Raw genomic sequence first — 25593 nt, forward strand, 5'->3', positions numbered from 1 at the left:
GAAACAGCTAGGAAAACCCTAAAGTTTCCATGAAGGTCTCCCTAAAAATGTTTTTAAATGTTAGCATTTCTTCTAGCAACAATCACATAAATTTAATAAGCAATTTTATCTAAAATAACTAAACTATTTCAGACTTTATAATAAAGCTCATAAATACTACCACATATTAAAACAGATTAATAAAAAAATACCTGGTCCAATAGTGGGTGGTGAAGGTGTAGGCACGGCAATGGGAATGCCAATACTGCTGCTTCCACTGTTTTCTCGACTTCCACTCCCTCCACTACTTCCACTGAAAAGTAAAAAATGTGAAAAAAGCCACTCTAGAGATTTACCCAAAAACAATGAAACAATCAATTCAAAGCCACTAATTACTCCTTTTATAATGTGTATGTGTATACGTATGTACATCAAAATTTTTAAAACTGTTCAATACAATTTTAACCTTAATAGTTAAGGCGGTTTTTGTGTTTTGCACTACTTCTCAATCTACTGGAAATCAGTACAGTCCTAACACAGTACAAAGAACTATCAGAAGAGGTCATCCTATTGATAAATGAATCACTATTAAATTCTTATACAATGAGTCATCAAAAGTTGTTTTTTTTTTTTAAGTTTATTTATTTTGAGAGATAGCAAGGGAGGGGCCGAGAGAGACGGGGGGGGGGGGGGGGGGGGGGGGGGGGGAGACAGAGAGAGAAAGAATCCCAAGCAGGCTCTGTGCTGCCAGCACAGAACCTGATGCAGGGCTCAATGCTACGAACCGTGAAATCATGACCTGAACTGACACCAACAGTCAGACGCTTAACTGACTGAGACACTTAACTGACTGATGCCCCCCAAAAAGTTTACTTAACACCTATTATGAACAGCAGTACCAAAGCAGACATGAACTAGGCTGCCATGGAGCTCACAGTTGAGAATGGGAAAATAGACATTAAAAAACAGCACAATGTGGGAGCTTGGGTGGCTCAGTCAGTTAAGTGTTCAACTTCAGCTCAGGTCACAATCTCACGGCTCATGAGTTCAAGCTCCGTGTCAGGACCTTGTGCTAACAGCTCAGAGCCTGGAGCCTGCTTCAGAGTGTGTGTGTGTGTGTGTGTGTGTGTGTGTGTGTGTGTGCGTGTGTGTGTGTGTCTCCCCTCCTCTCTCCCGCTCACACTCTGTCTCTATCAAAATTAAATAGACATTAAAAAAAAAAATAGCATGATGCATGCCACAAAAGAAAATGTACAAGATGTTATGAAAGTTAGTAAGTTAATAAAAAGTGTAACCAGTTTTATTTTGGAATTAATATGAAAATCTCCATCTATCTCAAAGAATGGTGATAAAACAGGGAAATTTTTTGGAAAACAAGCAAACCGGCAAAAACAAACAAAACAAAAAACAAACAGTAGTGAAGTTTCAGCATGGCGCATTCTAGAAGAGTTGATACTGTTAACGCTAAACAATCCCTTACTATTCTAATTCCTATGGATTCACTGTGTCTTTAGGCATAGGACCTCACACTATCCAGTTGTTTTTAGTAATCTGTGCATGCACATGTATACTAATGTATATATGTGCACATGTAACCTTAGGCTCCACAGTATGGTTTAAAATCAACATCACTGGCTCAATAGGCCCAGAAACTCAAGAGAGCACTGCTTAGATAAAATTGATTTTCTTCTCCAATGTGATTATTCTATAATTACATTATCATATGTTAATGCAAGAAAAAGAAAAAAAGAGCAAGCTGTTTATATAAAATAAATAGCTTCAAAGTGAAGGCCTCCCTACTCCCTCAAGCCAGGTGATCAATATTCTGCTTTGTGCCACCACTGCATCACAATCATATGAAGTTTTTGTATTTATTATGCTCTTCTACAATTACTAGCTTATGTGTCTTTTTTCTCACATAGGGGTTGGAAAATTACAGCCAATGGGCCAAATTTGGCCCATGGTTCATTTTTATGACCTGTGTGCTAAGAACATTCTTTTCATTTTTAAAAGTTTTTTTTTTTAAATTGAAAGAGTATTATTTAATGACACATTAAAATTATACGAAATTCAAATTTCAGTTCTGCATACAAAGTTTTATTGGAACACGGCCACATGCTCATTCATGTAGGTGTTGTCCATGGCTGCTTTCATGTGCAATGACAGAGCTGAGTAACTTCAACAGAGACCATATGGCCCACAAACCCTAAAATATTAACAATCTGGCCTTTCATTAAAAAGCTTCTTGGGGCACCTGGGTGGCTTAGTCGGTTGAACATCCAACTTTTGATTTTGGCTCAAGTCACAACCTCACGGTTTGTGAGGTCGGGCTCTGCACTGTCAGCACAGAGCCTGCTGGGAATTCTCTCTCTCTGCCCCTTCTCTGCTTGTGCTTGCTTGCCTGAGCGCACACACTCTCTCTCTCAAAATAAATAAACTTTAAAAAAAAAAAATTTTTTTTTAAAGTTTGTTGATGCTTGTTCTAACAAAATGAGCTTCTGGAAAATTAAACTTATTTTCCTGGTATATCCTTAGTATCTAATGAAGTTACTTTTAGTGACTAGTTGTTGAATATGATTAAACTATTATTCCATTATAAAGAAAAATCATGCTTTGAATTATTATTCAAATATATTTTTTTCAAATATAATTCAATTCAAATTCAAATATATTTTTTTGATAAAATATATCAAAAAAAAAAAAAAATTGGTCCTCACTGATCTTGACCTGATATAGTAACTGCAGGTATCAATATAATCATTTCTTTACTAACAGTAACAATAACAACAAATTTCCATTACACAGCACCTGAGAGGCTTGACTTCCCCGAGTCCCCTCAAAATGATTTTGCGAAATTTCTCTAATATACCAACCTAAAAGTCAAGGTATAGAGAGGTTCCTTGCCCAAGTTCTTAAGTGACTGATAAAATTAAAGAAAAAAATATATTAAACTATACAATAAATCTGTCTGGCTGTATAAAAATATCCAAACATGGTGTTGCTACTTTTTGGGGGAAGGGCCTAAGCAGGACTTTAGGGTTGCTGGTCATATTCCATTTTCTGATCTGGGGATGGTTATGTGGGTGTATTCAATTTGTATTAAACCATCAAGTTGTATACTTTACACATTGTATACTTTTCTGAATGTACGTCATGCTTCATAACCCAGTTTTTCAAAAATCCACTGGGGAGGTGACTTCTAGAACTTTTTTTTTTTTTAGCAACTTACATATTGTAGTATACCAACTCTCTTAACAAATTCTTCCTCATATTTCAGGTGTCCTTTTACTTCCAACCTCATAAAGTTTATATGTTGTATAATTTCTGATATTTCACCTTTTATCCAAAAATACTTAAGAGTGGTTGCCTTGATCTTTAAATAACTGTTTTAAAAAACATTCTTTAGGCCCTGATCCAAATATGCATTTATACCTCCATCAAAAAAAAAAACATAGTAGCAATTTGCAATTGTATGAACAGATATTTAAAATCCCCCCAAAACAGAGGAATTACCATACAAATTTCTAGAAACATCTACAATGTTATTAACCTCATCTTTTATATTCTATATTATGATTAGAGAAGTACTTTACCTTTATTCAGCAACTTTACAGGAGTTTGTCACCAGTCAATAACCCCCACTCATGGATATTCAAAGGCTCAACTGAAGGTTTACCTGTGTGTCCTCGGTCTCTGGTTTAAAGAAGCTGTCCTGCCTGGACTATGTTGACTTCCGAGCCTAGCAGGACTTGTCATGTAGTCATTAGGAACTGTTGGGGGTTTAACAGGTTCCAGGGTTTTGTAAGGAGTATTTCGTCTAAAGAAGCATAACAGAGAAGGAATAATGAATAAGAAAGATTAAGTGGTAGTCCCCCCCCTCCCCCCAAATCTGTGATTGTCTCTTGATAACCAAGTACAAGTTTTTTTCTTTAACTTGTAATAATAAAGTTTTGTTTAAAAAAAAATTCTTTGGGTGCCTGGGTGGCTCAGTCAGTTAAGCGTCCAACTTCAGCTCAGGTCATGATCTCATGTTTCATGGGCTTAAGCCCCACCTCAGGCTCTGTGCTGACAGCTTGGAGCCTGGAGGCTGCTTCAGATTCTATGACTCCCACCTTCTCTGCCCCTCCCCCACTTGTACTCTGTCTCTCTCTCTCTCTCTCTCTCAAAAACAAATAAAAGTTAAAAAAAAATTTTTTTAAAGAAGTGTTATAAAATAAAATAAAATAAAATAAAATAAAATAAAATAAAATAAAATAAATAAAACTCTTAATTGGGGTATATAAACTTTGTTACTTTACACAAAAACTAAAATTTGTTACTTTTTGTTATAAAAACCCTAGGAAAGGGTAATTTAAAAGTTCTAACCTTATTTCTGAAAATAATGATTCTAATTTTTTTTAATGCTCAGTAATATTAATCTTTGAAATATACGTTATTCCCAGCTCAGTCACCCACAAGCCACTGTCCTTGTACATTGTATGAAAACTATCTCCTCTGCATTTTATTCGTACTTCGGTGTGGAAATAATATGAACAAGTACATTTCCAATCCTATATAATGCCACACATTTCTTAATAAATGATTTTAACTTTTCGATTTAATAATTTCATTTTTTTTTTTCAGGGGACAGGGGTTTACAGAACGAAAATGGGAACTAAGATTCTATGAAACTGTTGATTGTTAATCCTTGTTACTATAAAATAATGGTTCCTCACCTTTCTACCAAAACCAAGAACTCTACTACATTACTTCCTATTTTAAGGTGAATAATCTTTCAGAAATATCTTACCAATTATTCAATATTTTTATTGCACTGAGAACTGAGAAGGAAGAAGCCACAAATTGTTACCTTTTCTATTTCTCCAACTAGCCTTCCCCCAAAGCTCAAGTATGAAGGGCCCTCAGATTACCAGCAGAAGCACATTTAAAGATAAAGAGTCCCTAACTTCAGGTGCCAAGAAGAGATGCAGGCTATGAAATCAAACTACATAAAATATACCACTTATTTAAAGTCCTGCAATATGCATACTATAAACACATGTGAAAGCACCATATGGAATCCTCTGGTAATTTCACTAGACATAAACTTAGGCTACACTTATTTTTTTTTCCCCAAAAAAATGAATTAGAAAAAAAATAAATGATGTTTATTGACATATATACAAAAGAAGTTTTCTAGTACAGACTTCCATAGAGAATATTATAAAACAAGCGGATTCACCATGGATTCTGTTGAAGGAAATAAGAGCCAAAATGAAATTTGTAAAAGGTAGTTCACACTGAGAGGGTCCCACAGCAAGAACCCATACATTTACTTAAGTCACAGAAATATCTTTTTCTTCAGCCTATGGATTTTCTTGTAAAATGAAGTTGAATTCTTACCCCAGTGTTCCCCGGCCTGACATGGGAGGGCTTGGTGGTTTCTGAGTAGGAGGATTTGTTCTCGACAGTGTGCCAGTTCTTGCAGGCTGGTTATTTCCATGCTACAATGTGGAAAGAAAAGCTTTTATTTTTATATCAAATTGTTCTGTTGGTGTTTTGACACCATATATTATTTTTTTAATATCAGAATGTGAAGTAAGGATTCCCAGACAATTTTAATAACAGACTTTGGTACCACATTTTAATAAGTCAAGAAACCACCTGCACTTGGCTTTTCCTATTATCTTTCTGTTATTCATACTAATTTATGGCAAAATACAGGTGTGAATATTGGATTTTATATATTATTTTATTGTTGTGAAACATGTTCACTGAGATCAAACTTATCTGCATTCAAATACTGGATTTCTCCAAATTTTTTTAGATATGTGCATGAATAAAAACTACAGATCTCAGTGTCAACTTGCTAAAACATACATCTGAAAAATCGTTATCTTAACAATTCAGTAACAAAGTCATATATGTCTGGAAAACCTCCAAATTGTTAAGTCAATAAAAGCAAGGCAACTATCAAAAAAATGAGCAAAGCAATAAATGTTAGCAAAATTAATGTTCCTATATAAATGCAGATGTCAATATATCTTTGATATATTAACACATCCAAGCTAAATGTTGCTGATTTGAACTGAGTTTCAGTATATTTAATCTACATAAATCCTAGGGGAAAAAAGCAGACAGACATAGGAAGAGTTTTCAAATTTTAGTGGCTCTGCAGCCTCTATCAATATAGAGGGAATACTGTGGATCAAATGATAAGTAGTATCTCTTACCTTGGCTTTTAGCCACTTTACGTTGGCAAAAAAAGGGGGGAAAAAGTAGAAATTAATTCGAAATAAATTATATCTGATAGGACACGTTTATATTTACAATTACTCAATTCATGTTAATAAGCTTTTACCCAGCCATATTTCAAATATTTTATAAAGAAAAAATATCCATAAGCAATAGGGAAATATTCGTGTGTATCAAATATTTTTCAAAAGAATATATTCATAAGAAAACCACCACTTAATTATGCCAATCTTATACAGGTCCAATGTCTTAGGTTAGTATTTTATCCTATGAAACTAACTCAACTGAATCACAGGTGATAAACACTGATTTAAACACAAACACCTTATCACATTAAATCTAAGTCCACTTTAACACAGAAGTGTACAAGGCCTCAGGCTTTCCTAAAAAAGTCAATGCCCAAGTATTCATTATTTGAATGGTAATATAGTATTTTAAAAATTGATAAATTATAAATGTTAACATTCAAAATCACATGTTGCTTCCAAATTCAGAAAAGGGCCTAGCACCTTGATGTTTAAAAAAAAAAAACCAGGGGTGCCTGGATGTCTCAGTGGGGGTTAAGTGCCTGACTTCAGCTCAGGTCATGATCTCACAGTTTGTGAGTTTGAGCCCTGCATCAGGCAATCTGCTGTCAGAGCCTGCTTCAGATCCACTGTCCCCTTCTCTCTATGCCCTTCCCCTGCTCAAGCGTATGTGCACACACACTCTCAAAAATAAATAAAATTATTGTTTTAATTTATTTTAAAAAATAACAAAGTTAAATTTAAAAAAATCACTATGCACAATAGTTCCTTAGTCAGATTCTAACTAAGGCACAAACAGGGTCCGGAAACCTCATTTGTAACTTATGAATCTAAATCTGAGCAAGCCAACAGTAGTAGGAAGTTACATGTTGCTTTGGTTCTAAGTTTTCTTCTGAACCAGTTTAGCCAAAATTCAAAATTGGAAGAAAAATTGCTTTGGTCCTAAAGGCTACTTCTATGAAAGATGATTAGCCTATATATGAGCTAATATGGCTTATGAATAACATGAAATAATGATATAGTCCTAAAGCATCACTACTTGTACGATGCCACTTAAGAAAAAGTACCTTTACGTTGTAGACTCTAAGTTTGTATATTCTGGGGTCTCAAGTTCTTTCTTTAACATGTTCCCTTTTAAATATGTAGCTACCATTTTTCAGGTGACCATAAAGGCAACATTAAGAAAGTCATCCAGGGGCACCTAGGTGGTTCAGTTGGTTAAGAATCCAACTTCGGCTCAGGTCATGATCTCACAGTTCATGAGTTTAAGCCCCACACGGGGCTCTGTGCTGACACCTTGGAGCCTGGAGCCTGCTTCAGATGCTATGTCTCCCTCTCTCTCTGCCCGTCCCGTTTGGGCACACCCGTGCCCTCTCTCTCTCTCAAAAACAAATAAACATTAAAAAAAAAAAGTCATCCAAAAGAGGAATGTACTTTGTCTTTTAGATTCAGTCTCATTTCTAGAAATTACGCCAGAATTTTGGTGTTATTTAATGTTTGTTTAGAATGATATTGCTCATTTTTATCAATGTCTAGAATCCTACCTAGCTGCTAAATACCACAGCAGGATTTAGAAACTGTAAACTTGAATAACAAGATAAACTAATGTGACAGCATTACAATACACTAAATATTATACTATTCTAAGGTAACTTAGAAGTATTCTTAAAAAAATTTTTTTTACGTTTATTTATTTTGAGAGAGACAGAGCAAAAGTGGGGAAGGGGCAGAGAGAAGCAGACACAGAATCTGAAGCAGGTTCCAGGCTCTGAGCCATGAGCACAGAGCCTGACACAGGGCTCAAACTCACAAACCGTGAACCTGAGCCAAAGTCAGACGCTTAACCGACTGGGCCACCCAGGTGCCCCAGAAGTATTCTAAATATAGCCACACATCTGCCCCCATTTGTGGTTTCAAGTGAGTAAGAAAAAAAAGTTAGCGTTCAAGTATAAACTGATCCCAAATGAAAGAATGAATGGAGAATTTGGGAATAAAAATTCTAGCTGAACTCTGCTACTGTGCAATGGTATAACCTTTAACCTTGTATGGAGCCCAGCCCTCTCTACCAAGTATATACAGAAGTGTTTGAGTTTGAGAGTGTTAGAAGGAAATAATCTCTATATCTTACTGCTTAAAATACTCTAATTGTTAGCAACCTACAAGATTTTCCACTTAAATGTCCCCAAAACACATCCAAACTAGACTTTTATTTTCTTAAGATCTCACTTCATTTCTTTAACATTTACATTTACCATTTCCCTGGAATCTTGAGTTGAAAACAATAGAATTCTTTCTGATTCCTCCCTATCTTTTGGTCTAAGTAAAGCTTTATGTACTATAGGTGCTAAAACTCTGTAAGGCCAGCCAATCCTTTCTTTTATATGATTCATTCGTTTACTCCTTTGTCTAATACAACCTTTAAAAAACATCATTCCTGGGGCACCTGGGTGGTTCCATCGGCTAAGCATCTGACTTTGGCTCAGGTCATGATCTCAGACTTTGTAGGTTCGAGCCCCCTGTCAGGCTCTGTGCTGACAGCTCGGAGCCTGCTTCGAATTCTGTGTCTCCCTCTCTCTCTCTGCCCCTCCCCCACTCGTACTCAGTCTCTCTCTCTCTCTCAAAAATAAACATTAAAAATTAAAAAAAAAATTTACCCCTATCCTAAATCTTTAGTGTCTCCACAAATAAAATGTAACAACTCCTAGATCACATGTTCTTTTCAAGGCTTAAAAACAAACACATACATTGAAAGTCCTTTGTAAATTAGGAACAAGTCCATAAAGCTGTTAATTATTATTATGGTTTATTAAAAATAAATGTCTCTACTAAGTACTCAGGTCTCGTCTAGTCTAACTTACCCTGAAAACTTATGCTCCCTATAAGGTTTATCTTCTTTGCGTTCTCCTTTATGTATATATATTCTAGTAGTTTCCCTGTGCTAGGATTCTCTTATCCATATCTTATACTGTTTACAAAAGTCAAGCCAGACTTATCTTAAGATATTTTTTCCATATATACGGGGTGCTTGGGCGGCTCAGTCGGTTGGGCACCCAACTTCAGCTCAGGTCATGATCTCACTGTTTGCAGGTTCAAGCCCCGCATCAGGCTCTGTGCTGACAGATCAGAGCCTGGAGCCTGCTTCAGGTTCTGTGTCTTCCCTTCCCTCTGTCCCTCCCCGTTCATACTCTATCTCTCAAGAATAAAATAAAATGTTAAAAAAATACATTTTTTTCCATATATATATATATATATATATATATATATATATATATATATTTTTTTTTTTTTTCTTTTTTTTTTTTTTTTTAAAGTAGGGCCCACAAACAGCATGGAGCCCAATGAGGGACTTGAATCATTACCCTGAGATCAAGACCTGAGCTGAGATCAAGAGTCGGATGTTCAACCGACTGAGCTTCCCAGGCACCCCATTTTGTCCATATTTTTAATTCATACCAAATTTCTGTGTAACCATCTACTTCACAGCATAAAACGCTTTAGCACAGTAAATATTTAAATAATACAAATACCAAACCCCTTAAATTTATATCACAAAATAAAATATGATGGAATATTAATTTTGGAGCATGGAAACCTTAACATAAAACTTAGCAGCTGTAAGAATATTAATATATTTGGAAGCAATTTTTTTAATCTGTATATATTTTTTAAAATACCAAAACAACAGAGGCAAAAGTCAAACAGCAGTATGAAGAAATATTTGCCAATATATAAAGAGCTCATTTCCTTAACAGAAAAAAGAACCCTTAACAATCAATAGGAAAAAAAATTTCTAAACAGTAAATGGGACAAAAGATAAAGTAATTCTAGATCTATAACTAAGTACAGCTTCTCTCTTTTATTTCTCATAATATTGGCCCTAGCATTTGTTAAATTAACTACTACAAATTTCTAAGCTTCCTATACCTCTATACTCTAGAAGTATTTATTTAATTTGGCAATGATCTCTCAGAAAAATCAGAAAACAGGAGAAATAAAGTGGCAATGAGACAACTGGGGAAAAAATAATTATGTGTATATTTGTATGTCACAGAAACAAAATATAGACAAATATGCCACATAGCAGCTTCTAAGACATAATGTTCTCATGGACCACCCACCCTCCCACCCCTAGTCAAAACAATAACCTGTACAACTATATAAATGTACTTAGTGCCACAAAGCTGTACACTGAAAATGTTAAATGGTAAATTTTATATTTTGCCACAATACTAAAAAAAAAGTGTCAACATCCATTACAAAAAGTAGACTGCCTAAATTTACATCTTCATACTTCATATATATATATACATCATATATATATGTATATATATATACACCGTATATATATGTGTATATATATATATACTTCATATATATATATGTATATATATACTTCATATATATATATATACAGTATATATATATATATATGTAATGTGGCATTTACACTTCCCATTTATACATTTATGATGAAACAGCTTCATTTTCTCACCCAAAATTTCCTTGTAAAATTTGCTTTCATCTTCTAATCTGCTAAGGACTATGTATTAAACTATTAAATATATTTATTAGTAGAGGGATAATATAGGATATTCACTTCTAAGCTGGTGACAGAACTTTCTTAATGCATGTATACTGTTCTGAAAGAAATAAAAAGGAGAAGTGAGAGTGGGTTTGTGTGTGTACATGCGTGCATATGTATATATGTATATATGTAAGTTTTAATCCCAAGGCAGTTAATCATACAAAGAGTTCTTCTAGACTCTCAATATTCAAATCCTAAAGTTCAATCTAGTCTAAAATATCTTAAATTAAAATTGAATTTAAGCTCTTACACAGCCCTAGCCACATCCTCTGGGTAAAAATATAAGAAACAAACAAGTAGCATCCTTTACATGTGCAAAGTGTTCAAATTTTACATATAACTTCCAAGCATCACAGTAAAGAGCAGATTCCATAATCTCAGAGAAGAATAAAGGTCAGTGTTATCAGTCAGCTATTTCCCCCCTCTTGATCAAGAACCCAAATAATTCAGAATGCAACAGATCCAGCAATAGCATCTGTCAGATCAATCAGCTAGGGAAAGCTTCCAGATTCTAGCTGACTCCTAAAATTCTATTATAAAAATTCTGAAAACTAGATACAAAATCAAAATAAAGGTCCTCTAGGAAAAGGACTACTGAATTTGAGAGGAATCATTTATCCTGAAGAGAGAAGACGGAAGAATTCAGGCCATTCAGTATGTTTACAAAATGACCCACGAACACCTATGAAGTTGACAAGTCACAGGTATCCTTCAAAAGGAGTTAATTCTGCCGTGCTAAGAAATAAACATGGGCAACAAATAATCTCTCCTAAAAGCCCTTAGGGGCAGGGGTGAGGAGGAAGAGATGGGGGTAGGGCACAAAACAAAACTACATACAATCTTTTATTTTTCATAAGTTGCTGGAATTACAGCCACATCTACACATATGCACTAATATATAAACATATTTAGAAATCAAAGGGTGAAAGTTCTTATAAATTATTTTCTAAACCAACTCTGTAAAGCCTACAAGTTTTATTTTTAAATATCCATTCATTCATGGTACTCACAAATTTGAAGTATTAGTTTAGGATTCAAATGGCTTAACTGATGAACAGCCATTTTAAGTTTTATTATCTTCTTAAATAAAGCCTGTTCCACAGGTAAAATTCTGCCTTAAGCTTAGTATATAGAATACACAATTAATATTAAATGTTCTTTGAAAACTGTAATGCTAGCTACTAGCTAATAGAATCTATTAATTAAGAAAATTAGGAGCACTTGGGTGGCTCACCTGGTTGAGTGTGTGACTCTTGATTTGGGCTCAGGTCATGATCTCACAGTTCATGGGATTAAGCCCCACTTTGGGCTCTGAACTAACAGTGTGCAGACTGCTTGGGATTCTCTCTCTTTCTACCCCTCCCTCACAGGCTCTCTCTCTCAAAATAAATATTTTTTTAAAAAGAAAATTATTTTTATCTTCCTATTTCCTACTCAAAATATTTACTGGATAAATTATTTCAAGTTAATGTAATATAAAAATGCTTACCTTGACACCATGGCCCACATCATCCAGAACTGTATAGTCAATAGGTTTCCGAATATACCTTACAGGGCGCTCCATATTTGCAGGTGCTATTATTTTGTGAGTTCTTGATGTATTCTTATTTGTTGTCAAAATGCCAATCTCTCTTCGAGCCACTTTTTCTTTATGAATGTCCACAGTCTGTATTTTAAATGTGAAAAAAGCAAAAAAATATTATTAGGCACAGTAAATTATATTATGTCCATCATACCAGACTACATACACGTTGGACCACAGGACTGAATTACATGTCTGATCTCCAGTGAATACTATATCTTTCCCTTCAAAATTAAGGAAATTAACATCCTTGAGGCTCAAAACAGGTACTATCTAAAGGTGATTAAAAGCACCAACAGATTTAATGGATTTGATTCCAAAACAATTTCCAGGAAAGCAATTTTCATTCCTAAAAACTCAGTGTGTATGGAAAGTGGAGGGGTCTTGCTCTGAGAAGCTTACACTTTATTTACTGGGGAGGCAGACCTGGAAAAACAAAATAAAATAAAATAACTACAACACAATGAGGTTAGTGCTGTAGTGACACATGCACAATGTCAGAGCCAAGATACCTAACTAGGTTCAGAAGGGCTCACTTAAAGACTATACAGCATGTAGGTTTTTAAGTATGAATAAAAGAAGACGCAGATAGGGAAATTATTCAAGGCAATTATTAGAAAAGATGGTAAATTACAGCAGAGGTTATACATTGGCAACACGAAGCCTAGCTAATTCTGGCCTTTATGGCTTAAAAAAAATTTGCTGTTGTTTAGTTGCCAACATTTAAAACTGGACAGTAGTCAGCACATAAGAAATAATTACACAACTACTCGACAATTTAAACTTTGCCCTAATGGTAGTGAGGAACCAATGACAAATCTGAACTGAGTGACATCATCAGATCTGCATTTTAAAAAATACCTCTGGTAGAAGTGTTGAGGACAGACAGAACAAGAGTACTGGCAGTGAGACCAGGTAGGAAGCAATTACAATAGTCTAGGTAGAAAAGCAGCAAGGGGCAGGGGAGTATTGTCAGAAAAATAAAACAAGAAGGGGCGCCTGTGTGGCTCAGTCGGTTGAGCATCCAACTTCAGCTCAGGTCACGATCTCGCCATTGACGAGTTTGAGCCCCACGTCTGGCTCTGTGCTGACAGCTCAGAGCCTGGAACCTGCTTCGGATTTTGTGTCTCCCTCTCTCTCTGCCTCTCCCTTGCTCATGCTCTGTCTCGCTCTGTCTCAAAAATAAATAAACATTAAAAAAAAAAAAAAAGAAAGAAAGAAAAAGTTTCATGTTAATGCCTGTTGAAGATTCTATTTCCAAATTTTATTTACTTTAGAGAGAGAACACGCATGCGGAGTGGAGAAAGAGGGAGAAGAAGAGGCAGAGAGAAAGAGACAGAGATATTTCAAGCAGGCTCCACGTTCAGTGCAGAGCCCCATGCGGGGCTTGATCCCATGATCATGAGATCATGAACTGAGCTGAAACCAAGGATCAGACTAAGCCACTCATGTTCCCCTCTATTTCCAAATTTTAAAAAATTGATTGGGAAAGAACCTGTAATTAAAAATGTTGTCCCGACTCCAAAATTAGGGAGACAACTACCCTAAGTGTCTAGCAATTTTCCACATTTTATAAGAAAAAGCACTACTCCCTCTGTCCTGGATATTTATATAGTAAACAGCCTTCATATAGTGTCTTCTTGGAGAGCAGATGGCAGAGTTGTTTCTTCCCAGTGTAATAAAAATAATGTCATCCCTGGGGCAAAGGTCAGGAAGGCTTTTTGCCTGTTGTAAAAAATCTGGTCCCATAAACTGGAGTTCCTTTCTTGTAATGAAACCAACTGTGTGTACAAGTATCACTTGGCTCTCTTTGCAGGATCCTATGGAAATTGGGGCTAGTTATCTAGCACAAATACTGACATTGGCTACTGCCATTGCCATGAGCAATGACATCCTGGGTCTGACCCAAGAGTCTCATGTCTCTTAACAGTATCTATTCTGGCAGGCTAACTTCTTAGCTTGCAGGAAATGTAAAATAATCTTAAAACTCTTCAGAATTTTTGACAGTTTCAGCAAGGAGAATGGAATGCTGACAGAGTTTTCTAGAAATGGAACGAAAGACCAGCAAACAGGAATCAAAAGAAGTCCATGGGAATCGTGAGCGAAGGTGCTGACCAAATGGGATGGTCAACCAAGCAATGAACTGTCCTCTACTGCCTATTAATAAGGCTAAGCTGAGGTGATAGTTTCAGGGTGAGGACCATTTTGTAGGTTCAAAGATAGCAGTCTGAATGATGCCCCAGTTACTGTTAACTTTCCATCAACCTGACAGTCAGCTTCAGAAGGTATGCCCTATAAACAACTGGTACTAAGATTTACCTGGCAGAGGGAGCAGGGAACACAAAGTTCTGTTCCCTTTCAGACAATTTTACACCCAATGTTTCACTGGGTGCCAAAGGAGAAAAACTGCAACCACTGTGGTCAGAACCAGAAGAATCTTTAGAACTTCAGCTAGTTTACTTAGAAGATATGGGGACGGGGCACATAATGTTTTAAGAAATTTTTTTAAGCTTTTACTTATTTATTTTGAGAGAGAGTGAGAAAGCAGGGGCAGAGGTTGGGGGGAGAATCCCAAGCAGGCTCTGTGCTGTCAGGGCACAGCCCGAAGCAGGGCTCAAACTCATGAACTGCTAGGTCATAATCTGAGCCAAAATGAAGAGTCAGATGCTTAACTGAGCCACCCAGACGCCCCACATAATGCTTAGTACACATGGCAACAGCTGACTATGTTACTGCTCAGTCCCTTCTACAGTCTATCCTGTCAACATTCAGTCCATACAAGATGAGTAAAAGACCTCAGCATTTTTTGGCAGTAGGTCCTGTCTGCTATGAGGGAGGTTTGCTCAACTCCACCCCCACCCCTGAAATTTTACTGAGAGAAACTACTACAGGCACTGAGTAGTCTTCAGGTTCTTACTGTACTGATTTAGGATTAAAATGATGATGAAGGGGATCACTGGAGAATGAGAAACTCGCCCAAGAAATCTAGATAAATTCCTACTCTCAGACCTTCCAAACTTGGAAAACTCCTCTAATTCTTATGTTGAAATCAAGCAAGAATTTAAGAGAGGTTATCATGACAATGGAGCAGCACATAGCCTACAGTAGGTGGATTCTTAAAAATAATGCTGTCACAAGTCATCCAAAGGGCACAAGCTCATCTCTCTGTCAGAAAGCTATCTGGCTGTAGTTGCTGAATGTCAGTAATGATGACCCTGCCACAGACCATGGGACCTTGGGTGGATCAAAAACACTACACTACAGATTTATTTGATTGATCAGCTTGTAGCTACAGCACTGCTCAAAACTGAAAGGAAATGCACCTTGTTTACTGGTGCAGAGCTGCTCTCTCCCCACCTCCCCTCTAGCCCAGCCTCAGCTGCTTTACAGAGAAAGATGATTGGGGGTGGAGTTTTCCTAGTCCCTAAGGGGAACTGAAGATCAAACATACCCAAGTATGCCAGATCATGAAGGAGGGGAAGAACCCAAAATTTCATGGCTGTTAGATACAGAAGCCCATGTCACCTTCATAGCCATTCTGTGAAGGGAGAGGGTACTTGCTTTCAGCTATTGAGGTTTGGACAGGATTCACAGTGAGAAAGAGTAACTAACTCATACTTTACAGCTGGTATCTTTGGACCAATTCAGTGTATTACTGTTGTGGCTTCTATCACTGAATGTATAACTGGTACTGATTTTACACATCTGCACCGTGAATGCTCCTAAGTGCCGAAGGGGATTATGACAACTGGGAAGAGCCCATATAGAAAGCACTGGTAGCTTAGGCGTTCCACAATCCTTATGATCCCTTTCAGTACAAGTCTCCATGCACAGATGAGTTTACTGACTGGAGCCTCTGGCAAGAGGAGCAGCCTCCACCAAAGGTATCCCTTAATTTTTGGATTCAATGCCTCCCTGACACGGCCACCAGGTACACTCCTTTTGGAGTTTCCTATTTAGGATGGGTTAACACAAACTCAATGACTAGTAAGGTGGGAAGAGCCTATCAAGCCTCTTTTCTCACACTGAAGTGGGATATTCAAGAATGCAACCAGCCTGGCCCCTATGGTATTTCAGTTTCATATGAAAAAAATGGCAATTATCCCTGTGGGGAAATTTTATCCTTCACTCTGCCACCTGAACCAAAGTCGCTGGCTCATTGAAGCACCTGACTCACATAGGATCCCATGAACATCTGCACCTGGCTCACCAACGATTCAACTACAATGAAACCCAAGAGTGCCTGGTGGGCTGCTGTGCTGTTCAATTTCAGGGCCAGCCACACAGAGCTGAAAATGGGTGTGGTTGCTTTACTCTGTGGGCAGAATTCAAGAATGCTCTCATAGATCTGACCAATACTCCCCCTCATAAACCTTGTTACATTTTTACTGACTCTGAGTCTGTTACCAATGACCTACCTGTTTGGTCTACCACTTGGAAAACTACAGACTGACATATTAAAAACTGGTCATAAACTGTGGGGACATATTGCAGTGGCTGATCAGATCATCGAGGTCACAACCACAGATGCCCACGGTAAGGGCCCAGTGTCTGAAGAGATCAAATGGAATGAAGCTGATTAAGGCTGTACTGCCCAGATTGCCATTACCGCTGCAGGTTCTATCATCATACAGCAACACATGTACAGTCACAGAATAGAATCATGGTAAAGGACTCTGTGTTCCTGATGCAGAGGCAGCCACTGCATCCGACACGTGTAATTCCCAGAAGATCCATTTGTCTCATGGTGAAGGAGGTCACATCACTTGCTACGGACAGATTGGCTACATCAGACCTTACCCCCCACCCTTCACACTATTAGTGGTGCCTTACCATTGATGACACTTTTTCAGGTTATGCTATTGCTATTCCACTCCAGGTGACTCCAGACACACTACTGTTACCCTTGACACTAATCTGTCATGTTTTTCACTTTCCAAACCATATGCAGTCTGATAATGATGTTTTTATTCCAAAGATCACTAACAATGGGCTGTTAGTGAAGGCATTTGATGGCCTTCCACACTCCCTACCATCCACAGGCATCCTGTATTGCTGGATGCTGGAACAACCTCCTCAAAAATCAACTCAAAACATTCAAAAACAAAAAACAAACTGGATTCAAAAATGGACAAAGGACTTGATTAGATATTTCTCCAAAGATAGATAGATAGATAGATAGATAGATAAGAAGATACAAATGGCCAATAAGTACATGAAAAGATGCTCAACATTACTAAATCACTAGGGAAATTCAAATCAAAACCACAATGAGATAACATACCCATCAGGATGGCTACTATCCCCAAAGAACAAACAGAAAATAACAAGTGTTGAGGAGGACCTGGAGAATATGGAACACCTGGGCATTGCTGGTGAGAATGTAAAATGATACAACTTCTGTGGAAAACAGTGTAGTGGTCCCTCAAAAGATTAAAAATAAAATTATCATAGGACTCAACAATTCCACTGCTGGGTATATACCCAAAAGAACTGAAAGTAGGGTCTTCAGGAGATATTTGTACACTCATGTCCATAGTGGCTTTATTTACAAGAGGCAAAAGGTAGAATAACCCAAGTGTCATTAATGGAAGGATGAATAAACAAAGTGTGAAATATTACTCAGCCTTAAAAAATAAAGAAATTCTGGGGCACCTGGGTGGCTCAGTCAGTTGAGGGTCCAACATCAGCTCAGGTCATGATTTCGTGGTTCGGTGAGTTCGAGCCCCACATCTGTGCTGAGCTGTCAGCACAGAGCCTGGAGCCTGCTTCCGATTCTATTTCTCCCTCTCTCTGCCCTTTCCCCACTTGTGGTCTCTCTCTCAAAAATAAACATTAAAGAAAAAAAATTTTTTTTTCAGTAAAGAAATTCTGACACATACTACAATATGAATTTTGAGGCCATTATGCCAACTAAAATAAGCCAGTCACAAAAGGAAAAATATTATATGATTCTACTGATATGAAGTATCTAGAGTAGTCAGATTCATAGAGACAAAACAGGATTACAGTTGCTAGGGTCTGGAGGGAGAGGGCAATGGGAGGTGTTATTTAATGGATACAGACTTTCAGTTCTTTAAGATGAAGAGAGTTCTGAAAATTGGTTGCACAACACTATGAACATACTTAACACTAAAGAACCGAACACTTAAAATGGTTAGGTACCGACTGCCTGGCTCAGTCAGTAGAACATGCGACTCCTGATCTTGGGGTTTTGAGTTCGAGGCCCATGCTGGATGTAGAGATTACTTAAAAAATAAAAATTAAAAAAAAAAAAAAAGGTTAAGATGGGAAATTTTATGTCATGTGTATTTTACCATAATTAAAAAGTTTTTTTAATCAACTCAGAAAGATTTCTGACTATACCTCCCTTAATTCTTCCTGGTTCACACATATCAGTACAGCAGTTTGGTTACTGAATGTGGATGACCCCAGGAAGAGACCATCTCCTCCTTGCCACTTGAGATCTGTCCTGACCATTCCCAAAGGTGATGCTTCTTTCTTTCCCCTAATGGAAACCCCAAGCTGGCCTGATTTGTACCCTCTGGATAGCAGCCTAGACAAAAGAGGGCCTTGGGATTTCTAACATAATTCTGGTTCAGTCACCTGAATTTTCTTGTTGGATTTCTGTGGTCTTAGACAATACAGATAGTGACCATTTGGTTAAGAAAGTATACTGCTCATGAAGTCCCCTTACAGTGAATCATGTGGACCAAAACAGAAGACACAGCAGGGTCTCTGTAATTACATTTAATAAAAATGCCCTTGTCCCTCTTGCATCTGACCCTTCCAGACAAAAGGTTTGGGTGAGAGTCAGGGATGACTGGGGGAAAGGGAGAAGTTCTGTACTGGTACAGGACACACCGATCTTGTGGAACTAGAAGAACTCTGGCACCCATGAAGTAAACACTTTAGATCTCAAGAGGGAAGAAAGAGGGGCTTTAGTAATCTCGGTCTTCCAAAATCACCCCTGGAGTCTTTCTCACAAAGGAAAATTCCCTAGTGCAGCTCTCCTAAACAGTGGAAGTGCCTGAAATTAGACTGCTAAGTCTGCCATACCCTGCTGAACAGCTATGATCACAAATGGATCACCATTCTCTTTAATGTCACAGAGAAGTCTTCAGGAAGCAGCCGAGGGCCCCAGTTCCTATACTTCCCATATATAATACCTGTCAATACCTCCAGGTGTCTTTCCTATAGCTATCATTTAGTCATTCCAAAGGGCAGATGAATGCTACCTGGCTGATGGCATAAATAGGACAGACTAGACTGACTGCCTTCAGGTAATCCCTCCAAAAACATTACTTTTTTAGCATTAGACTCTCAACTTGTTTTAGCATTAGACTCTCTGGAACCTCTAAAGCCTAGCAGCTCTCCAGGAGGCAACACTGCAGAAACTCAGCCTGTGCTCCTTGACTTTAGGACGTATCTGGGGAAGAAGGGGACAACAACTGTAAACACCACATTCTTCACAGGAATACTGGTGCAGCAAACATGAACTTTGCCCTTTCCAAAGTAAGGGTATTCTTAATTATTTGGTGGGGGGATGGGGGCGGATGGACCTCTCAGAAGGATAACTTGTTAATTACGTGCAGTCTGAGGCAGTTATCCCTAAAATGGGAGTCATCCCATTGGAAAATGAGCCTGGGTGGTTCAGTCGGTTAAGCATCCATCTCTTGATTTCAGCTCAGATCATGATCTCATAGTTTCGTGAGTTCGGACCCTACATCAGGCTCTGCGCAGGCAGCATGGAGCCTGCTTGGGATTCTCTCTCTTCCTGTCTCTCTGCCCCTTCCACTCACACCACCTCTGTCTCTCTCAAAATAAATAAATAAAACTTTAAAAAAAAAAAAAAAAGAAAAAGAAACAAACGAAATGTGGTTGGAAACTTGTCCCTGATTTCAGCTAAGGTGATCAGTGATATCACCTCAGTCCTGGGGCCACTCAGGTCAGTCTCAATTCACTGACCAGGATTATGATGGATGACAGAATTGTCCTAGACTTCCTCCTTGCAGGACAAGGCCAAATCTGTGCATTCCTTAATACATCCTGTAATTCTTAGATTAATGCCCTGGATCAAGTAGAAAATCGGTGAAGAAACTTATAGAGAAAGCCACTTGGCTCTCTAAGGCAGACCTTGGCACTTGTTCAAATGCCTGGGTCTAGGACCCTAGGGAGCACAGTTGAGGTCAACATTGCAGTTTGACCTCATCCTGCTACCCTACTGACAATGAATAACTTTAATTAAATGTCTTATGAGATAAACTGAATAGCTCTAGTCCCAGCCTTTGTCAGACAAATTAATGAGTGACCAGTAAAAAGTATAGTCATGAGAAATTTTACCAGAATCCAAGAAATGTATAGAAATTAGGGGCAAATATTGGAATACTCGGGTGGCTCACTAGGTTAGGCGTCTGACTCCAGCTCAGGTCATGATCTGTTTGTGGTTTCGAGCCCCACACTGGGCTCTGTGCTGACAGCTCAGAGCCTGGAGTCTGCTTCGGACTGTCTCCCTCTCTCTCTGCCCCTCCCCCACTTGCACTCTGTCTCTCTTTCTCTCTCAAAAATAAATAAACATTAAAAAAATTTTTTTTAAGAAATTAGGGGCAAATATTGTTGAAGGTAAATTGTCCATGGTTCCATAACATTTCTGTGTATCTTGTGAGTACAGCCATTGCCTCTCTTTGTTCCATAATATCTTGTTAAATATGTTTGTAAGGATAAACATATGATAAACATGAAGGATAAAAATGTCTCCCTCAGGAGCAAAGGGCAGGTTCACTTACTGTCTCAAACAACAAAGATGTCATCTCCCTCTAGGATTAAAACTGGACAGGCTACTTCCCATTGTAAAAGTATGGGTTCCCTAACCTGGAGGTTCCTCTCCTATAAAACAGACTAGGCTGCAATACAGGCAAGGTAGAACCACAGGCATCACTCAGCCCTCTTCACATTTCTCTATGGAGCTTGGGCTTGGAAAACTGGCACAAATGCCAACACTGGCTCCTGCCATTGTCATGAAGAAGAAGTCCTATGTCTCTAACCCAGAAGTCTTGTATCTTCTACCAGCATCTATGAAACTGTGGCAGTCTAACTTGCTAGCTTGCATAGATGGCAAAAACTCAGACCCTTCACAGTTCTTGAAACAAAGCAAACCAGTTTTTATAGTAAAACAATTCACAACTCAGGCCAGTTCAGTTCCCTTCCCCTCAGCAATTTTGGAGATTATCTGATATAGTTAGTCATTGATGTTACAAATTGTAAAGAGCTACATTTTTAATGCTTCTACTTATCTTTTAAACTCTTGCTTTTGTAATAGCACGAGTTTAGTACAAATTTTAGCTAAATTCTGACACGAAGTTAAGTTTGGGGGTTCATAATTCCATAGAAAAGTAAATACTGAGACTTCGGTATTTTGGAGATTTTGGAGAGTAAAATACATGGACTAACATTCACCTGGTTTGTTCTAACTCCCTGAACACTCATCTCTGTGTCCTTTGCAAAGTCACTTTACAGATGCAATGCCTCCATGGTCAGTCCTAGGCTCTCTAGGCTTTATAATCTCTCCCTGGCAAACTCACCCACATGCAGGTATAAAAACTGCCATTTACACACACATAAACTTTATTCTAGACCTCTCCTCAAGGCTGCTGAATTATACAAAAAAAAAGTGTGACATTACTCTGTTAACGTCACTTGCACCTCAAAATGGAGCTGCCCAAAATCAAACACAGTCTACTCAACTCTATTTCAACATTCCTATTTCAGTTCTCTCTCAAGTTATTTAAGTCAGGGACACCTGGGTGGCTCAGTCAGTTAAATATCTGACTCTAGATTTCAGCTCAGGTCATGATCTCATGGTTCATGAGATCAAGCCCCACGTCAGGCTCCGCAATGATGGCAGAGCCTGCAATTATTTAAGTCAGGTATCTAGCATTTACTTAATATCCAATATCACTAAATCTTGTCACATTTACCTTTAACAAGTGCTAGTGAGCATGTGGAGAAAAGGGAACTCCTGTGCACTATTAGTGGGAATGCAAATGGGTGTAGCCACTATGTAAAAAGGTATGGAGGTTCCTCAAAAAATTAAAAACAGAACTACCACATGATGCAGCAATTCCACCTCTGAGTATTTATCTGAAGAAAATGAAAACACTAACCCCAAAAGATATATGCACTTCCATGTTCACTGCAGCACTGTTTACAATTGCCAAGAAATAGGGGGGAAAAAAAAACTAAGTACCGATCAATAGATGAATGGGTAAAGAAGCTGTGGTATATATATTACCACAATGGTATACCATACAATAGAGTACTATTCAGCCATTTAAAAAGGTATGAAATATTGCCATTTGCAACATAATGGAGGACATTGAGGGTATTATGTATTATGCTAAGTGAATTAAGACAGAAAAAGACATATACCATAGGATCTCACTTGTATGTGGAATCTAAAAAACAAACAAAAAACAAGCCTACGGATACAGAGAACACACTGGTGGTTGCCAGAGACACGGACTGGGCAAAATGGGTTAAGGGAGTCAAAAGGTACAAACTTATCTTATGAAATAAACTTATAAAATAAATAAGTTATAGGGATGTAATATGCAGCATGCTATCATTAATAATACCATATTGCATATCTGAAAGCTAAGAGTAAATCTTGAAAGTCTTCATCACAAGAAAATAATTTTTATAACTATGTACAGGGACAGATGTTAACTAGACTTACTCTGGTGATCACTTTGGAACATATACAAATATTGAATCATTATGTTGTACAGCTGAAACTAATACGTCAATTATACCTGAATTTATATACAAACTTGAAACGTGTTTCCTTTGGGGCACCTGGTTGGCTCAGTCAGTTAAGCATCCAACTTCAGCTCAGGTCATGATCTCACGGTTCATGAGTCTGAGCCCTGTGCTGGGACCTGTGCTGACAGCTCAGAGCCTGGAGCCTGCTTCAGATTCTGTCTCCATCTCTCTCTCTCTGCCTCTTCCCCACTTGCGCTCTGTCTCTCTCTCAAATATAAATAAAAAGACATTAAAAAAATTTTTTCTAATGTGTTTCCTTCTGTTTCCAACACCTTAATCATAGTCAATCTACTGTACCATCTCTCACCTTGGTTATTGCAACAGCCTTCTAACTAGTCCACTTGCATCCAATCTATTCCCTTTCCAATCTGTTCTTTATATATGGTGTAACCATGTGATCTTTACAAAAACAGTAAACTTGAGAAACAAAATGAAAAACTTTGAAGACATCTCACCTGCTTAAATCCTATTAAAGAACACCCCACTCAATTCCCAGTCTTCATGGGAAAAAGAAATTCAAAATGGCTCAAGTTCTTCCTCTATCCTCTCAAACAGCATCGTGTGCACAACTCGCCTTAAAATCGTCTTTTTCACCCATCCTACTTCCCTTATACATTGCAGATGTATTTAGGACACTATTTCAAATTACTTGAAGGTTTTTTTCTCTGAGTCCACTCCCTCCCCAATCTCCCCAGTAGGAATACAACCCCTCCAGCAATGCACAACCCTCCATATGGCACAGTGAGTGAATACAGCAGGTAGGAGGAGGGGAACAGACTTGGAACATTTGTATAACAACAGCATGCATATGCTCACCAAGCCAAAGTTAGCTTTTTCAGGGAGACTAATTCCTACTCATACTTGAATTCCTTACTTTCGGTCTTTTTTCATCTTTAGATAGCAAAATAGCAGTTTGATATAAAGAAAATTAGTTTTCAATTCTAATATACTGGGGATCAAATTTATGAGTTACCCTGGTTGCTCACGTGATCACCTTGCAGCAATTCCTAGACCTAAGAAGCACAGATGAAAACCACTGGTTTAAAGAAAACACACACACGAATCTAGTTTTGAACACTGGCTCCTTCACGTACTAGTTGTGACATCTTATACAAGCTTTTTAGCTAAGATTCCATTTTGCTTATATTAAATGGGGATAACAATAATACTGCTTGATACAAAAAAGTACTAAAAAAAATAAACACATCTGAGTCTTATTTATCGAACTATCCAATCTACAACCTTGCAGTTAAGGTAAAGTATTTCTAAAATATTAATGTGAAAACATGGACATATCACATTATGTATTAGAAATATAAGGAGTGTTGAATCTGGAGTGAACTAAGTGCTAAGTGAACTAAGTCAAATACAGAAAGAAAAAAGCTGCATCATCTCACTTATATGTAGACTCTAACAAAAGTCAAACACACAGAAGGAGATTGGGTGGGGAGGTGGAGGAAATGAACAATCTAAAAAGCTGAAAGCACAAAAAGCAGAACAGAGGATGATTACCAGACTCTGGGAGTGCGGGAAATGGAGAGAGATCGGTCAAAGGCTACAAACAAAGCTGCAGTTATAAAGAATGAGTTAAGTCTAGCAATGTAATGTACAGCGTGATGACTACAGTTAATAATACCATACTGAATACTAGAAATTTACAAAGAGTAAATTTCAGGTGTTCTCTTTACACACACACACACACACACACACACACACACACACACACACAGTAACTTTGTGAGAAGATATGTTAATTAGCTTGACTATAGTAATCATTTCCCCCTGTATATGTGTATGTTGTACACCTAAAATATATACAACTTTTATTTTAAAAAGTAAAATAGGGGAACCTGGCTGGCTCAGTTGGAAGAGCATGTGATTCTTCATTTCCAAGTCATGAGTTCAAGCCCCATGCTGGGTGCAGAGACTGCTTAAATAAATAAAACTTTAACAGATAGATAGATAGATAGATAATAGATAATAAAAAAATAATTAAATAAAATAACTAAATGATGAACACAAATTATGTTCAAATCTCTAGTTTTGCCACTAGCAATATTAGGATCTTAGAGGACTCCTCAGACCCAGTCTAATGGTCATTAAGACTCTGGACGCTTAAAACTCAACGATTCCAAGCCCTAAAGACTACAATTCATTTAAAAGAAGAAAGCACATGTTACAGATGTGGCTATCAGCAGGACAAACTAGAGAAAAGCTAGAAACCCAAAGACAAGTTCTAATAAATCAAGTCATGTTTGATGATTCAGCACCTAATGAAGTGATAAAGTCGAAACAATATACATGAGAAATTTGGAAGTAAAAGACAGAATGTACATGTTCAGAAGATCACCTTTTAAGGCATGAGT

The 25593-nt window shown here is 37.6% G+C and overlaps 1 protein-coding gene across 8 annotated transcripts in view; it reads right to left on the reverse strand.

Moving 5' to 3' along the window:
* ABI1 (abl interactor 1) overlaps positions 1 to 25593 on the reverse strand; it is a 128813-nt gene that overhangs the window by 19026 nt on the left and 84194 nt on the right. For 5 of the 8 annotated variants that reach the window (XM_042945165.1, XM_042945166.1, XM_042945159.1 and 2 more), the window contains exons 3-7: positions 12314 to 12490; positions 6192 to 6206; positions 5362 to 5462; positions 3656 to 3796; positions 192 to 292 (exon numbers count right to left, since the gene is read on the reverse strand). In XM_042945165.1, coding sequence (XP_042801099.1) covers positions 192 to 292; positions 3656 to 3796; positions 5362 to 5462; positions 6192 to 6206; positions 12314 to 12490 — 535 coding nt within the window. The remainder of the gene's footprint in view (positions 1 to 191; positions 293 to 3655; positions 3797 to 5361; positions 5463 to 6191; positions 6207 to 12313; positions 12491 to 25593) is intronic. The other 3 variants (XM_042945160.1, XM_042945162.1, XM_042945164.1) reach the window with 1 other exon arrangement.

This window comes from Panthera leo, chromosome B4, assembly GCF_018350215.1.
Source record: "Panthera leo isolate Ple1 chromosome B4, P.leo_Ple1_pat1.1, whole genome shotgun sequence".
Taxonomy (NCBI): Eukaryota; Metazoa; Chordata; class Mammalia; order Carnivora; family Felidae; genus Panthera; species Panthera leo.